This window comes from Cetorhinus maximus, chromosome 7 (genome assembly GCF_964194155.1).
Source record: "Cetorhinus maximus chromosome 7, sCetMax3.hap1.1, whole genome shotgun sequence".
Classification (NCBI taxonomy): Eukaryota; Metazoa; Chordata; class Chondrichthyes; order Lamniformes; family Cetorhinidae; genus Cetorhinus; species Cetorhinus maximus.
The window spans coordinates 107,551,847-107,566,912 of record NC_135885.1 but is presented as its reverse complement, the minus strand read 5'-3'; the positions used below and the strand labels follow the sequence as shown (position 1 = coordinate 107,566,912).

Here is a 15,066-nt window from a genome sequence, read left to right as displayed (position 1 = left end):
CTCCTCTTTGGATCTAATACTATCCTTAATTTATTTTGGTGTCCATGGTTGGGCCGCTTTTCCTGTTGTGTTTTTGCGCCAGAAAGGTATTTATAACTGTTGCAATGCATACATTTGTTCCTTAAATATTCGGTATTGTCTAGCCACCATCATGCCTTATAATGAAGTTCTCCAATCTATCTTATACCTTCTTAGATTCCTTTGTTTAGATTTAGGACCCTAGTTTCGGATTGGACTATTTCACTTTCCAACCTAAGGAAGAATTCCATCACGTTTTGGTCACTGTTCCCTAAAGGACCGCGCGCAACAAGAATATTAATTAACCCCATCTCATTGCACAATACCAAATCTAGGATAGCCTGTTCCCTACTTGGTTCCTCGACATATTGGTCTAAAAAAGCCATCTCGTATACAGTCCAGAAATTCATCCACCACAGTATTATTGCTAATTTAGTTTGCCCGGTTTATATGTAGATTAAAGTCACCCATGATTACTGGAGCACCCTTGTTACATGTTAATTTCCTGTTTAATACCATCCCCTACCTTATCACTACTATTTGGAGGCCTATAGACAACTCCCACTAATGTTTTCAGCCCCTTGTTTCTTCTTAGCTCCACCCAGAATGATTCTACATCTATATTTTCTGAGCCAATATCCTCTCTCACTATTGCACTTATTTGATCCTTAACTAACAACGCCATGCTACCTCCTTTTCCTTTTTTCCTGTTCTTCCTAAATATCGAATACCCTTGGATATTCAGTTACCAGCCTTGGTCACCCTGCAGCCATGTCTCCATAATCACAACCATATCGTATCCGCTTACATCTATTTGCGCTGTTAATTCGTCTACCTTATTGTGAATTTTTCATGCATTCAGACACAGTGCCTTCAGACTTGCCTTTTTACACATCTTTTTTGTCCTATAGCCCTATTTTCTGCTAGCCCCCGTTTCCTTTGCCTTCCACTTTTGCTTTTTACTTTTCTGTCTTTCATTCCTATCTTTGTTTCCCTATCTTGTGTCTCCCCACTCAGGTTCCCATTCTCCTGCCACTCTAGTTTAAACCCTCCCTCACAGTACTAGCGAATACCCCTACGAGGATATTGGTCCCAGTCCTGCAGGGGTGCAACCCATCCAGCTTGTGCAGGTCCCATCTTCCCCAGACTCAGTCTCAATGCCTCAGAAATCTAAATGCCTCCGTCCTACACCATCACTCCAGCCACGCATTGATCTGGTCTATACTCCTATTCCTGATCTCACTAGCACGTGGCTATGCGATTGATCCTGAGATTACTATCTTTGAGTTCCTGCTTTTGAATTTAATTCCTAGCTCCCTATATTCTGCTTGCAGGACCTCATCCCACTTTTTCCCCATGTCATTGGTACCGATATGGACCATGACCTCTGGCTGTTCACCCTCCCCTTTCATCCTGAAAGCCACTCAGTCACATCCTTGACCCTGGCACCAGGGAGGCAACATACCATCATGGTGTGACACCTGTGGCCACAGGAACGTCTATCTGTTGCCGTTATGATAGAATCCCCTATCACTATTTCTTTCCCACTCTTTTTTCTCCCCCTCCACCGTGTAGCTGAGCCACTCATGATGCCACAGATTTGGCTCTCGCTGCAAGTGGCAGCCATTCGCTGACTCATTCCTCAGGGCAATGCCTTGACCAATTAGGGTCAAGCTGCCTGGTTTAAATTTCAAACAATGCTTGGCAGTTAACTGTCAGTCACCATCACTGGTGCATTCTCCATGGTAACACCTCTACAAATCAGAGTCCACTTGCCAACCAATCAGCAGTCTCTTTGCATGCAGTATAAATTGTTGTTTTCCCCTTATATTGGTATTCTTGTGAATTGTCCCAATCAGTGCAACACGAAAAGCTCTGAAATGCTTCTTTTTTCAGCAATACAGAAATGTACCACTGGCCAAACATGAGCAATTAAATTAAAGACCATATCAGCCAGTGTGGTGCTTGTAACAAGTACCAAGCTAAACAAGCTAGAGAACTGTTGATGAAACATGACATCCCAGACAGACCATGGAAGAAGCTCTTCATTATGGCATTATAGTGAAGGTCTCTTCACTACAGCAGGAACTGGTTATCTTGTTACTGTACACTACTATTCTGACTACTGAGAGGTAGACCAGCTGACTTCAACAACAACAGGAGGGATTGTGGAATGCTTGAAAGTACATTTCATTTGTTACGGCATTCCAAACATTGTGATGAGTGGCAATGGCCCTCAGTTCACATGTGAAGAATTCAGCCACTTCTCAAAGGATTGAGAAGTTCAGCACTATACATCATCCCTGCACTATCGCTAATCGAATGGAAAAGCTGAGGCAGCAGTGAATATTGCCAAAGGAATCATCAAGAAATCTAGCACAGATGTATGCAAGGCAATCTTAAGTGGAGAAACATACCGACTGAAGGCATGGAAAGTAGTCCAGTCCAAAGACTAATGTCATGTCACACCCAAACTACTCTTCCAATAGCATAAAAGCTACTGAAGCCAAAGTTGTAACAGTCGTGAGTGAAAAAATCAAGGTGAATCAGCAGAAAGCTAAATTTCATTTTGACAAGACTGCCAAGCCAGGGTTAAGCATTGGTGAGCCCACAAGGTACAAACCTTAAATGCTCTCAACAGGACTCAGTTCACCTGGCAACGTAGAACATGTGAAGAGCAGTTGTCACCTCAATCATGCATGGTGGAAGTGAACAACCAAATATACTGTCGCAACCACAGGCATACACAAACAACTAGAGAAGCTGTTCCTTCATTGTAGGTGGCCGATCAGGAAGATGGGATCTCGCCAGCTGCAGAGAGTACAAAATAGCCATCACTTCCAGAGGTCCACCGGTACCCAACAATAGAAATGGAACAATAACACTGCAACAAGTACCATGGGAACAACAGTCCCCGCAGAAGGAACATCATCCTACCATTAAGAGACTTGCACGATTTAACAACTATATGTTCAATGCATGTGTAGAGACTGACAAGAATAATAAACAGTTTGTTAATGCATGAGAAAAAATGTGGTGTAGTCAGTAACTCACAGTTACACATGATAGTGCATGCAAAGTTTTCTGTTGTTTGTTGTGGAAAGGGGGATGTTTGAGTTTTGAAATGCAATAATTACTAACTGTCCTACCTGGCTTACCATAGTCATGTGACGTCTGCCATGAGAGGATGTCTGAGGCAGCCATGATACATTCAGTGCAATAAAGACATTACATTGGAAAGACTGTAGTCTTTGAGCTCATAACAACCATAGTGAGGTTATTTTTAATTTATTGATGTAAGAACTTACTTATAGGTAGATAAAGAGATCAGCAGAATATAAATCTCTTTCTATTCTGCATTTGTGTAACAGAAGATTAATAATCTATAGCTGCATTGAATATGAAAGCTCCACTACAGAATACCACTGCATTTTTATTACAGGCTGAAAGTGAGTGCCATCAAGCAGAAAGAAACTCAAATTGACACCGGTATGTGTTGTTAATGCTCAGTCAAAAGCAGCAGTGCACAATAACAACCCAGTAAGTATTGATTGACAGGGTAGTTAGGCGGTGATGTGCACTAGCAGTGCACATTGGAAAAGTGGCTGTGCAGTGCCCATAATTTTCAGCCCATTACTTTTAATGGGCAGCTGAGGTATTATATTTTTATGTATTTAGCTTTCAGTTTGCAAACTGTATCATGAATCCTTCACTTGGAAATATGTTTGAACCTGTATAAATTCATCTTTAATGTAATAACATGAAGTAAAGCTTGGATATGCATGGTGTAAATGTATCAGTTGACTATTTTTACTTACTTTGAATAGTATAAATCAATCTGCTCCACAGAACTGTTTATGTTAAGCTGAATGATTTGCTCGCTGTCCATAGTGTTGAAGATAAATTTATTTTTCTTCCCTTTAACACTGTAATTGCTTGTTTTAATTGCAATCGCAAAAGGACCTGAGAAAGAGAGAGTTTATCGATTAATACAAATAGCTTCAACCAGACAACAAAGTATATAGGGATGGGTGATAAAACTCCACATCAGAAAAACATGCACAAATTTCTCATCTTCATTAGTCACGCAGAGCCTCACCTGGTCCTACATTATGAATCTCATTCTGGCAAGAACCAGGAAATAGAAATTGCTAGATGAATAAATGCCAATATTCGTCAAGTTCGACAGCTACTGTCCTGACAGTCACACGTCAGAATGATGAAAGTTGTTGACTGCTCATGGTATTCAATCGCTATTGATTAGTCTACAACAGATCCAGATGTGAGATGAGGAAAACCTCAGTAATTGAGAGCTTGTGGAACCATAAATCCCAAATCATCTGTTCCTCCCAAGCATTTTGCACCACAAAGCCATCTAATTTGCATTTGGATCCTTTATTCCTTGGTGGACATTGCTAGCAATGCTAGCATTTGTTGCCCATCCCTAATTACACTTGAACTAAGTGGCTTGCCAGGCCATTTCAGAGGGCAGTTACGAGTCAACCACATTGCTGTGGGTCTGGAGCCAAATGTAGGCCAGAGCAGGTAAGAATAGCAGATTTCCTTCCCCAAAGGACTTCAGTGAACCAGATGGGTTTTTATAACAATCGATTATAGCTTCACAGTCACCATTACTGAAACTAGCTTTTTTCCCCAGATTTATTAACTGAATTCAAATTCCACCAGCTGCCATGGTGAGATTTGAACCCAAGTCCCCAGTGCAGTCTCTCATCCCTGGAACCATTCTTGTAAATCAAACAGTGAAGCACACTCAGCTCAAAACACAAGAGGAAGTTAGGGGCAGTCCAATCGTGGATTTGGCTGGGTATGGAGAGTCTTCTTGGTTGTTAGCAAAAATGCACATGAGGATGTAAACCAGTTGAATATTGGCATTAGTCTTTGCATGAACTGTTGCTGTTGGTTTTGTGATCTTTTCTTTGTACGGGCAGCTAATTATTCTTTTTCAGTATTATGCTCATCAAGGAGAATGGTGTCACTTGTATGTATGGCGTGAAATTCCTTTTATTCCTCCTTCCACCTTAGTTTCACTTTAAACAAAATTCATGCTCTCGCATGATTTAAAAAGGGAATTTTCCCAGCTCGCTGGAGGGGGGTTTTGAGGCAGTCGGATGGGAAAATTGGAAAAAGTGCCATCAGACTGGTAGCCCGATGTCCTCCCATTTCCTTTCGTCATTCCTGGGCCTGGTTGAAGGAGGCATCATGAACTCCTGTAGCCAAATCAGGAAGTCACTTAAAGGCAACTAAGCAGGATTTTCCAAGAGTTGAGCAGTCTCATGCTGTAAGAGAAGGCAGGAGCACAGACTAAGCAACTGCCTGAGTGACAGGCTATGATGGCTTTGATCAAGTGCACTGGAAGTGCAATCAGGAGGCCCATTGCTCCAACGACTTGGTCCCGATGTCGGAGAAAAAAACCAAGGAGGTAAGATTCCATCCAGTATCTCTTACGAAGAGATTTGTCTCTGAAAATCCCATGCCTCAAAGTACCACTGTAATCGATTAACAGGAGGGTAGTAAATCTTTGATGATTTTGCAGTTCTTGGTTGCTTCAAAATAACTCCTTCCAGACTCTGACCTTGAAAAAAGCAGTGGTGTACCTTAAATCTAGTGAGAGCTGGGGTGGTAAACACTGGTGATAATATGACCAAGTGGAAACTGAAGAATCACCCTGGATATTAATGTGGAGAGCTGATGTAAATATAGTACAGATGGAGGGCATGTGACCCTTAAGGCTGCATATTAATTGAACTTTGCCCATTGTCAACGTCCTGTACACCCAAGGAAGTTTTCAAGTCAAATGACAACATTAGATTCTTGTTGAGTGTTTGGAGCAACAAAGATAAAGGTAATTAATAAAACTGAATTAGTCAGATGGTCAAGGGATTATTTTAATGTTGATTGTGTCATATGCATAGGAACAGGAAACAGAAAACATCTACGCGATGAAGTGCAGTTGACAAAATAGATTGAGAGTGAGTACTGATCCAGTAAAAATGAAGGTGATATTTAAAAAGGTCATCAAATGTTAATATCTTATCTGGATGGTGCCCAGTTATGGATAAATGGTGGAGATGCTAAGTAAAGGCAGATGAATATTTGGCATAATGCTTGATAGCACAAAATTACTTGGTAATTCAAAACAAATTAACACAAATGAATTTAATTTCTTTACATCTTGCACAGAAGAAATTAAACCCATAAATTAGAAGTCTCATGTAAAAAGCCCAAAATACACCTTGGGTTTAGGTAAGAGATTCATTAATAGCTAGCCAGCAAAAGAACCATCGACGACATGAGAAGAAGTTTTTGTATGGAGCAAATGTTTAGGATCTGGAATACACTGCCTGCGAAGTATGGTGGTGACAGATTCATTTGTGGTATTCAAAAGGGAATTGGGTAATCATTTGATGAGAAAAAGCTTGCTGGGCTATGGGAAAAGGGAGATGAAGGGAAACTAGCTGAGGTGCTCTTACAGAGAGCCAGCACAGTTACGATGGGCTGAATGGCCTCCTTCTGAGCTGTAGCCCTTCTATGATTCTGTAATTCAAGAATAGGAAGCTTATGTCAGATATTGAAAACTCAGTACTGAAGAAAGTCTAGAGAAGTATGAAAAGTGGAGGGGTAAAATTGAAAAGGAAATTAGGAAAGCAAAGAGAGAATGTGGCCTGAATTTTTGCTCTCGAGCCAGGAGCACAGAGTTAGGAAAATTCCCGACTCCACAAACCCAAGGCAGGAGAAAGTGCCCTGGATGTTCCAATTATTGTTCCAAGGGATGGGACTTCGTTCAGCTATAAAACGAACAATAAAACAAAAAGAAGCCCTCAAGTGTTTGCGACAGTCAGTGTATTTATTTTTGAATGTCCTATTCAATCTGATAATGCCCTTTTGATTGGTTTGAGGGAAAGGCATTGATTCACATCAGTCTGGAATGTTCCTTTATTCCCTCTTGAAACAGGGAATGGTTCTAATCGACAGAAGTCAGGTGACCTTCAGGCAGCCATCTTTTCCAGCTTTTGAGTCCAGTTTTAAAATATAAAAATTTAATTTGAAGTTCAGAATTGGACATGGCAGCACTGGTCATGATACCCTCTATGCCAATTCACCCAGTATCCCCCTGGGCAGACATCAGGACCCATGCTGAGATGAAATAAAATGAAGTTCGAAGTGTCTATTGATAATTTATTATTTAATAAAAACACTCTCATTGATAAAAACACATACACTTAACTCCCTTCAACAACTTAATCCTTTATAAAAACAAGCATTTGTGTTCATAGCCTCACATCAAGGACTCTAGAACCACATGGAGCTGTCAATCAAATTGTGAACTGACAGGAACACCACTGTATATGATATGTTGTGAAATCATTCATGCAACATAAATCCTGATAATGACTGTCCTCAGGTTTATGTCAATAGACAGAGTGAAATAGCAAGCATTGATTTTTTTCAAACTGCAGATTTTTTTTAATTTAATGGCCAGGAGATTTAAATGCCTTGACATCTTGACAGTTCCAGGGGGATTTAAATGCCTTAACAGCTTGACCGTTCCATTGTGTTTGTCCAATTTTTATGCACAATCATGTCTCCTTTTAACGATCCCAAAGGGCACTTGACCTCTCCAAAAGGGCACCTTATGTCTCCAAAAGGTACACTTGGACCTATCCAAAAGGGTACCTTACCTCTCCAAAGAACTTGGGTAAGTTTAGATCTTCTCCAGAAAAATGTAAAGCCCACAAGTATTGTTTTGGATATCCCACTAGCAGAAATTGGATCTGACTTAAGGCAGCTGCACTTTTATATGTGCTGTTTCCTCAGTGAACCACTGATGTACAAAGTACAAACCATAACCCCTGCAATGACTCCCCCCCTTCTTTAGTGGAAATGATGGTTCCGGGATCAGGGGTAAGGTTTCAGGAATCGGGGGCTCGTCACCATTTTATCTAAGCCGCAGAGCCTTTCTGCCATTGCAAAAATTCAGGCTATGAAAAGATATTAGCAGGTAAAATTAAGGTTAGCAGGTAAAATTAAGGTAAACCCAAATATGTTTTATAAGTAAATTAAGAGCAGAAGGACAACTAAGGAAAGATTAGGGTTGATTACAAATAAAATGCTAACTTATGAAGGTGGAAGACATGGGCATGATTTTTAATGAGTAAAAGAGAGGGATGAAGTAAGCATTGAGCCAGATTTTGCTGTCCCAACGTTGTGAAAACCCAATGTCCAGCAGCCTAAAACAGAAGTGGGGGGATTCTTTAAATTTTCCAACCAATTCCCACCAGTTGCCATTTTGAACAATGCAAAAATCATCGTGGAGAGGGCCACTGGATGCACACTTAAAGTAATGTTCAGCTAAGCCTGTTAAATGCCTGATCAGTTTTGAATTTCCTGAAGGTTGATATCTTCAGTGAAGTGGGTGGTTCCTGAAACCTGTGTGAAACAAGTCAGAACAGTCAGCTCGTGAACCTTGCGGGAAGCCTGTTGTGGAGTCAGGAATCATTTGATAGGTAAGTTTAAAAGTTATTGCCAATTCAAATGTCATAATTAGATGTTGTATGGTAAGTTAAGTATGTTTTTAATGCAATGATTGATCTTGGACTCTGTCCTTAAGTGACCATTAAATTGACCAGCATTGTGTAAGTGTTCAGATGCATTAGAGTACTTTATCAAGTGGATAAAGTGCTCTTAAGCATTTAATCACATTGAGCATCTGATATTAATCTGTCATCTGGATCCTGTGCTTGATTTTTTTTCATTTATTTAAAGTCCAGACATCTGTTGAACCTTTGAAATAGCTGAACAGATGCCTCGCTTTTTTTATTGAAAATCCATCTGTTGGGACTTTGAAAGAAATGAAAGATAGTTGGCCATCTGTTCCCACCTCAGGCTTGCATCGAGACATGACAGCCCTGACTCAAGCCTGCCCACAGCTTCCCAAGGTGAAAATTACATGTGTGTGCAGGTTCATACAGAACCTCAGAATGCAGTGTCAAAAAATAATAGTTAAGCAGATGAAAAAGGAAATCATGGATCGGTCAAGCATAGTGAGAAAGGGGGTATTAAATGGTTTAGCACTTTTTAAAGGGGATGAATTGCCAAGCTCAAATTAAATGTATCCCAGCCTGCTGACAGAAGAAAGGGAGGAAATAGTGAAGGCTTTGACCATCATTTTCCAATCCTGTCTGGCTACAAGCATGGTATCAGAGGAACTGTTAAATTGTGCTGTTGTTCAAGAAGGGGGAAATGGATAGACTATTGGCCAATCAGCCTAACATGATTGCATTTTTAGAGGAGGTAACAAGGAGGGCTGATGAGGATAACATCTTTGATGTGATCCACGTGGATTTTAGCAAATCTTTTGACAAGAAAAATAAGAAACCATGGCATCCAAGGGCAAGCTAGCTCAATGTCAGGAAGCAAAGTGTAGTCGCTGACAGGTTTTTTTGTGGCTAGAAGGCTGTTTCCACTGGCATTCTGGGTACAGAATATAAGTACAAGGATGTTATGCTAGAGCTGAATAAGGCATTAGTTAGGTCACAGCTAGAGTACTACATATAGTTCTGGTCAATTTAGAAAGTATCTGATCACATTAGAGAAGGTACAGAGGAAATTTATGAGCATGTTGTTAAGAAAGGAGAATTTCGCTATCAGGAAAGATTGGATAGGCTGGAGCTGTTTTCTTTGGAACAGAGGAGGCTGAGGAATCACGGAATCTCTTATGTCCACCTGAGGGCCTCAGTTTAAAGTCTCATCTGAAAGACAGTACCTCTGACACAGCAGCACTTTCCTCGGTATTGCACTGAACAGAAAACCTAGATTTTGTGCTCAGGTTTCTGGTGTGAAATTTGAACCCAATGGCAAAAGTGCTTGAAGGAGCCACAGCTGACAATTAAAATAATTTAATAAGTTTATACAAAATATTAGTTCCTTTTGATACAGTAGCAGTTGTCACGATGATTTTATTTATGCATGAGTGATATTAATTTGTAATTTCATTGGCTGATCAAACTTATATGGAACTCTTTAAAAAGAACCTTTCAAAAGCAAGAAAAGACACTGATTTAAGATGGCTGCCACAAGTCACCTGATGTTTGGTATTCATGTGACCAGATTTCTGAAGGGTTCCACTGTGGAATACAACTAAGACTTGCCTAGGCATCTACATGGAACTTCACACCTGCTGATGTCAAGAGCGACATCAAAAGATTTACTGAAACTGCACTGGATGTCACATTTGCATTTCTATAAGGCTACCTCTCAAGTGGAGACAAAAAGTCTACTAGGGCAAAAGCTACATAGAAGGGTGTTCTTCCTATCTCTTCGACATGGATAATGGTATTCAGGAGTTAATACAATGTTTTGGCCTCAACTACTTTCTGTGGTAGCAAATTCCACAGGCTCACCACTCTCTGGGTGAAGAAATTTCTCCCCATCTCAGTCCTAAATGGTCTACCCCATATCCTGAGACTGTGACCCCTGGTTCTGGACTCCCCCACCATCGGGAACATCCTTCCTGCCCTGTCTAGTCCTGTTAGAATTTTATAGGTTTCTATGACATCTCCCCTCATTCTTCTGAACTCCAGTGAATATAATCCTAACCGACTCAATCTCTCCTCATATGTCAGTCCCACCATCCCAGGAATCAGCCTGGTAAACCTTCGCTGCACTCTCTCTATAGCAAGAACATCCTTCCTCAGGTAAGGAGACCAAAACTGCACACAATATTCCAAGTGTGGTCTCACCAAGGCCCTGCATAATTGCAGCAAGACACCCCTGCTCCTGTACTTGAATCCTATAGAAACATAGAAAATAGGAGCAGGAGTAGGCCATTCGGCCCTTCGAGCCTGCTCCCACCATTCATTATGATCATGGCTGACCATCCAACTCAATAGCTTGCTCCTGCTTTCTCCCCATATCCTTTGATCCCTTTCGCCCCAAGAGCTATATCTAACTCCTTCTTGAAAACATACAATGTTTAATGGCTGGGACATTACAAAATCTCAGCCATCAAACAAAGGCCACAGCCTGTCCAGTCATCAGCTAAGCAAGGAGCACCTGAAATCTTAATAGGGAGACAGATCATGTGACTGGAGCAACCGTTTCTGAAATCCCTTATAGTATAAGGCACAAGCTGCTGAGTAGGATTCTGGAAAAAGTGACAATGAAGCAGTAAATCTCCCTTCACTTCTCTCAAAGTAAAGACCCTATCTCTATTCCAGTTAAGAATCCAACACGGAGATAGTGAATTGCTACCAAAAGGAACCTCAGTGCAAAAATCATTAACTTCTGGAAAAAACGGATTACCTTTTTTTTTAAAATTGTCTTTGGCAATTGCAGTTATACATGGATTTTCACTACTGGAATTTAAAGATCACCATGGAGAAAAAACTACCACAGCCACGGATACCAGTAAAGGACCCATAACAGTGAACATTTTTTTTTACCTTTTAGCATTGAACTTTAATTTGGCTAAGAAAGCCACTTTCTACTGTATATTTTATAATTCTATGTGTTTGTGTATCTGTGCGTGTATGTTGCAAAGGTCAGACGTGGGTTAAACTTTTTAAATATTTTAAAATCTTTAACTGCGTGGGTTTTTAACGCAAATAAAACTCCTTTTTAGTCATTTAGTAGGACAGAATTTGTGTATTTCTGAACAAAGAGACACGTCTAAGTTTTTGTCTTTCATTCATCAGGACACTCTCCATTAATAATAATATAAGGGGAAAACAACAACTTATACTGTATGTGAAGAGATTGTGGCGGTTATATACTCTCTTGTTGGAGATGGTCAATGTCCGGCACTTGTCTGGCACAAATGTTACATGCCACTTGTCAGCCCAAGCCTGGATGTTGTCCAGGTTTTGCTACATTTGGACATGGACTGCTTGAGTATCTGAGGAATAATGAATGGTGCTGAATATTGTGCAATCATCAGCGAACGTCCCCACTTCTGACCTTATGATGGAAGGAAAGTCATTGATGAAGCAGCTGAAGATGGTTGGGCCTAGAACACTACCCTGAGGAACTTCTGCAACGATGTCTTAGAACTCAGATGTCTGACCTCCAACTACCAAAACCATATTCCTTTGTGTTAGATATGACTCCAACCAGTGGAGAGTTTTCCCTGATTCCCATTGACTCCAGTTTTGCTAGGGGTCTTTGATGTCACACTTGGTCAAATGATGCCTTGATGTCAAGGGTAGTCACTCTCACCTCACCTCTGCTGTTCAGCTCTTTTGTCCATGTTTGAACCAATGAGGTCAGGAGCTGAATGACCCTGTCGGAACCCAAACTGAGCATCAGTGAGCAGATTAAAGTGCCGCTTGATAGCACTGTTGATGACCCCTTCCATCACTTTACTGATGATCAAGAGTAGAATGATGGGATGGTAATTGGCCGGGTTGGACTTGTCCTGCTTTTTGTGTACAGGACATACCTGGGCAATTTTCCACATTATTGGGTGGATGCCAGTGTTGTAGCTGTACAGGAACAGCCTAGCGAGGGGCACGGCAAGTTCTGGAGCACAAGTCTTCAGTACTATTTCTGGAATATTGTCAAGACCCATAGCCTTTGTAGCATCCAGTTAATTCAGGCAATTGTAACTGAGTTTAAAATCATGCAGGCCAGCCAGCCATTTCATATGGTTGATGCGTTCACACATTTCTCAGCTAGACTGCTAGGTAAAGCATTCCCATCCTATGATACAACAGAAGATAACAGGAGATTATAAAACTATATACTCACATCCTACAAACAATTCCACAGGTGCAGAAAGTGTTGGGTGATTTATCATACAGGTTACGTTCTTCAAGCCGTTTCTATGTTGTGTTGGCTTGTAGCTGCTGCTAACTGTCCTGGTTTGGTTTTGTTGTTGGGTTCTGTTTCTTCCTCTCATTGAAATCTTTGATGACACACGAACAATTTTGGGTGCCAAGCCACCTTTAGCAGCTCTGCATGTTGTCACAAGCTGATCTTTAAAGTCACTTTGCTGCTTTTTACTAAAAGCAGGAGAAACTAGAGAGAGCAACAAATTCAGACATTATTTGTCATTTAGAACAATATGAAGACTGTAATATCATTCAAGGATTAAGCATTTCATTACATTCATGGATTCAGTTTTCTGACAAAAGTGTTTCTTAATTTCCAATTAGCATCTTAAAAATCCATTTAAACATATACATTCAGTGGTCTGATTTATCTTGACATTATTATTACTATCCAGAAATATGCATATTACCCAGGAATATGCAATGTTCCATTGTCTCCTTTAAATGTCAAAATATTTAAATGATTTTTATTATACAGCTAGCTCTGAATTACATAGCAAGGGACATGACCAGCAAGTAAATCCCTGCCATATGGATTATACACTGGGTTATACCAGTGAAGCTCAGCAGACTCCCATTCTTTTCACACTGTTACTTACTACTTGCATAGAACTTGAAAGTGAACCAAACTTCCTGAGAATATTGATGTGCTCTAAGTGAAGTGAAAATAGCCCACAGCAAATCCATAACTCCAAGCCTTGATAGTAGTGCATTTTTAAACTTTAAGATCAGGTTATCACAGCCATGACACTCCAGTTATCATATTTGGCAAACACATAGGAACATCATGTTAGACTCAGTGGGCCTGTCCATATTCAAGAAATCATTCAAAAACCTTTAAAAGTCTTATCTTCACATTGCCTATTTATAATACAATGACAAGGAGCAGTAAAATGTGTTATTACAGTTAACTTACTCAGAATTGTCAACTTTACTTGATTTTCTTTAGCTGCACAGGAGTTTGTAAATACACATCTGTTTGGCTTTTCAGTAGTAAACTGTCTATTACTGACTCTGTTGGTTAATGAGGCATTGATGCATTTCGAACAGTTGGCATTTTCTAAAGAGCTGTTCTTCAAGATTACAACAAGGAAACATGTTGTTTCATTGTGTTCCACCTGACGTTTAAGCTGGCCGATTGCTGCTTTTTCAGTTAATTCACAATGTAAGCCCACACCATTTCTATGTCCAGGTGGAAGCTCCTTATGTATTTGTTTCCCTGCAGAAATAACTCAATATTAATAATAAATATCTTAAAGTAATATAAATATAATAAATACATTTTGTTGGTATGAATTTCTTGGCTTATAGCATTGGGTCTTCAACAATGACACAAGTTCTTTATCAACAAAATAATTCTGTTGATCTTAAGTCTGTTGTCCTGTCCTGTGTTAACATCACTGTCTTGATCTTGCTGACCTACATTGGCTTCCAGTCCGAATCCTTAGCCTCATCTTTAAATCTTTCTATGGATTCAGTCTACAATTTTGTTAGACCTATATCCCCTCCTGAACAGTCTATTCCTCTGAACCTAGCTCCTTGTGCATTCCACTCTGGTGGTAGGGATGTTTAGCAACCTCAAGTCTACTCTTTGCAACTTTCCGTCTGCACCTTTTTAACTCTACAACTTACTATACACCTTGAAAAACCTTCATAAGATCAATTCCTTCAACCAAATTTTAACTCACATATCCTAATCTCTCCTTTCCTGCTTAAGTTTCTTTTTTTTCTTTATGGCAATTTGTATTGTGATGTTTTGTTACATTGAAGATCTTATAGAAATTGCAATCCTCCTCTTCCTACAGGTGCCATGCCCTAAGAGGATGTTGGTGACCATGGAGTTCCATTGCATTGGTCCATGATTATGCTGGAAAAGTGTTGGATTTATTTGCCACTTCCTCCTGCAGTATGGCTGACCGGGAAACGCTCCCACTCTTACCACCTGTCATGATGGTGAAGAATCAACTTGACTGGCCACATTATGTGGTCATCAGAGCTTCTGGCCGAGAGGTAGGGATGCTACCACTGTGCCACAAGAGCTCCACAGAAATTGCAATCTGTTGTGGTAATATATATATATATATATTATATATATATAGATATTCATATATTTATATATATGTGCTATATATATATATAGATATTCAATATATATTGAAATAGCAATACGTTGCTATTTTAAACTATCTCAATGTGAAGC

At 40.1% G+C, this 15,066-nt stretch overlaps 1 protein-coding gene and 1 long non-coding RNA gene across 5 annotated transcripts in view; one reads left to right on the top strand and one right to left on the bottom strand.

Annotated features, from left to right (window-relative positions):
• LOC144682969 (uncharacterized) overlaps nt 1-14,848 on the top strand; it is a 192,819-nt gene extending 177,971 nt beyond the window's left edge. For 2 of the 3 annotated variants that reach the window (XR_013577140.1, XR_013577141.1), the window contains exons 2-3: nt 1,915-3,294; nt 14,672-14,848. This is a non-coding gene — a long non-coding RNA (uncharacterized LOC144682969). Of the gene's footprint in view, nt 1-1,914; nt 3,816-14,671 lie in introns of those variants that run through there. The other variant, XR_013577142.1, reaches the window with a different exon arrangement.
• The window catches only part of LOC144682965 (nectin-1-like), a 79,853-nt gene that overhangs the window by 52,758 nt on the left and 12,029 nt on the right, over nt 1-15,066 (bottom strand). For both annotated transcript variants that reach the window (XM_078545898.1, XM_078545897.1), the window contains exons 2-4: nt 13,783-14,085; nt 12,784-13,053; nt 3,837-3,981 (exon numbers count right to left, since the gene is read on the bottom strand). In XM_078545898.1, coding sequence (XP_078402024.1) covers nt 3,837-3,981; nt 12,784-13,053; nt 13,783-14,085 — 718 coding nt within the window. The remainder of the gene's footprint in view (nt 1-3,836; nt 3,982-12,783; nt 13,054-13,782; nt 14,086-15,066) is intronic.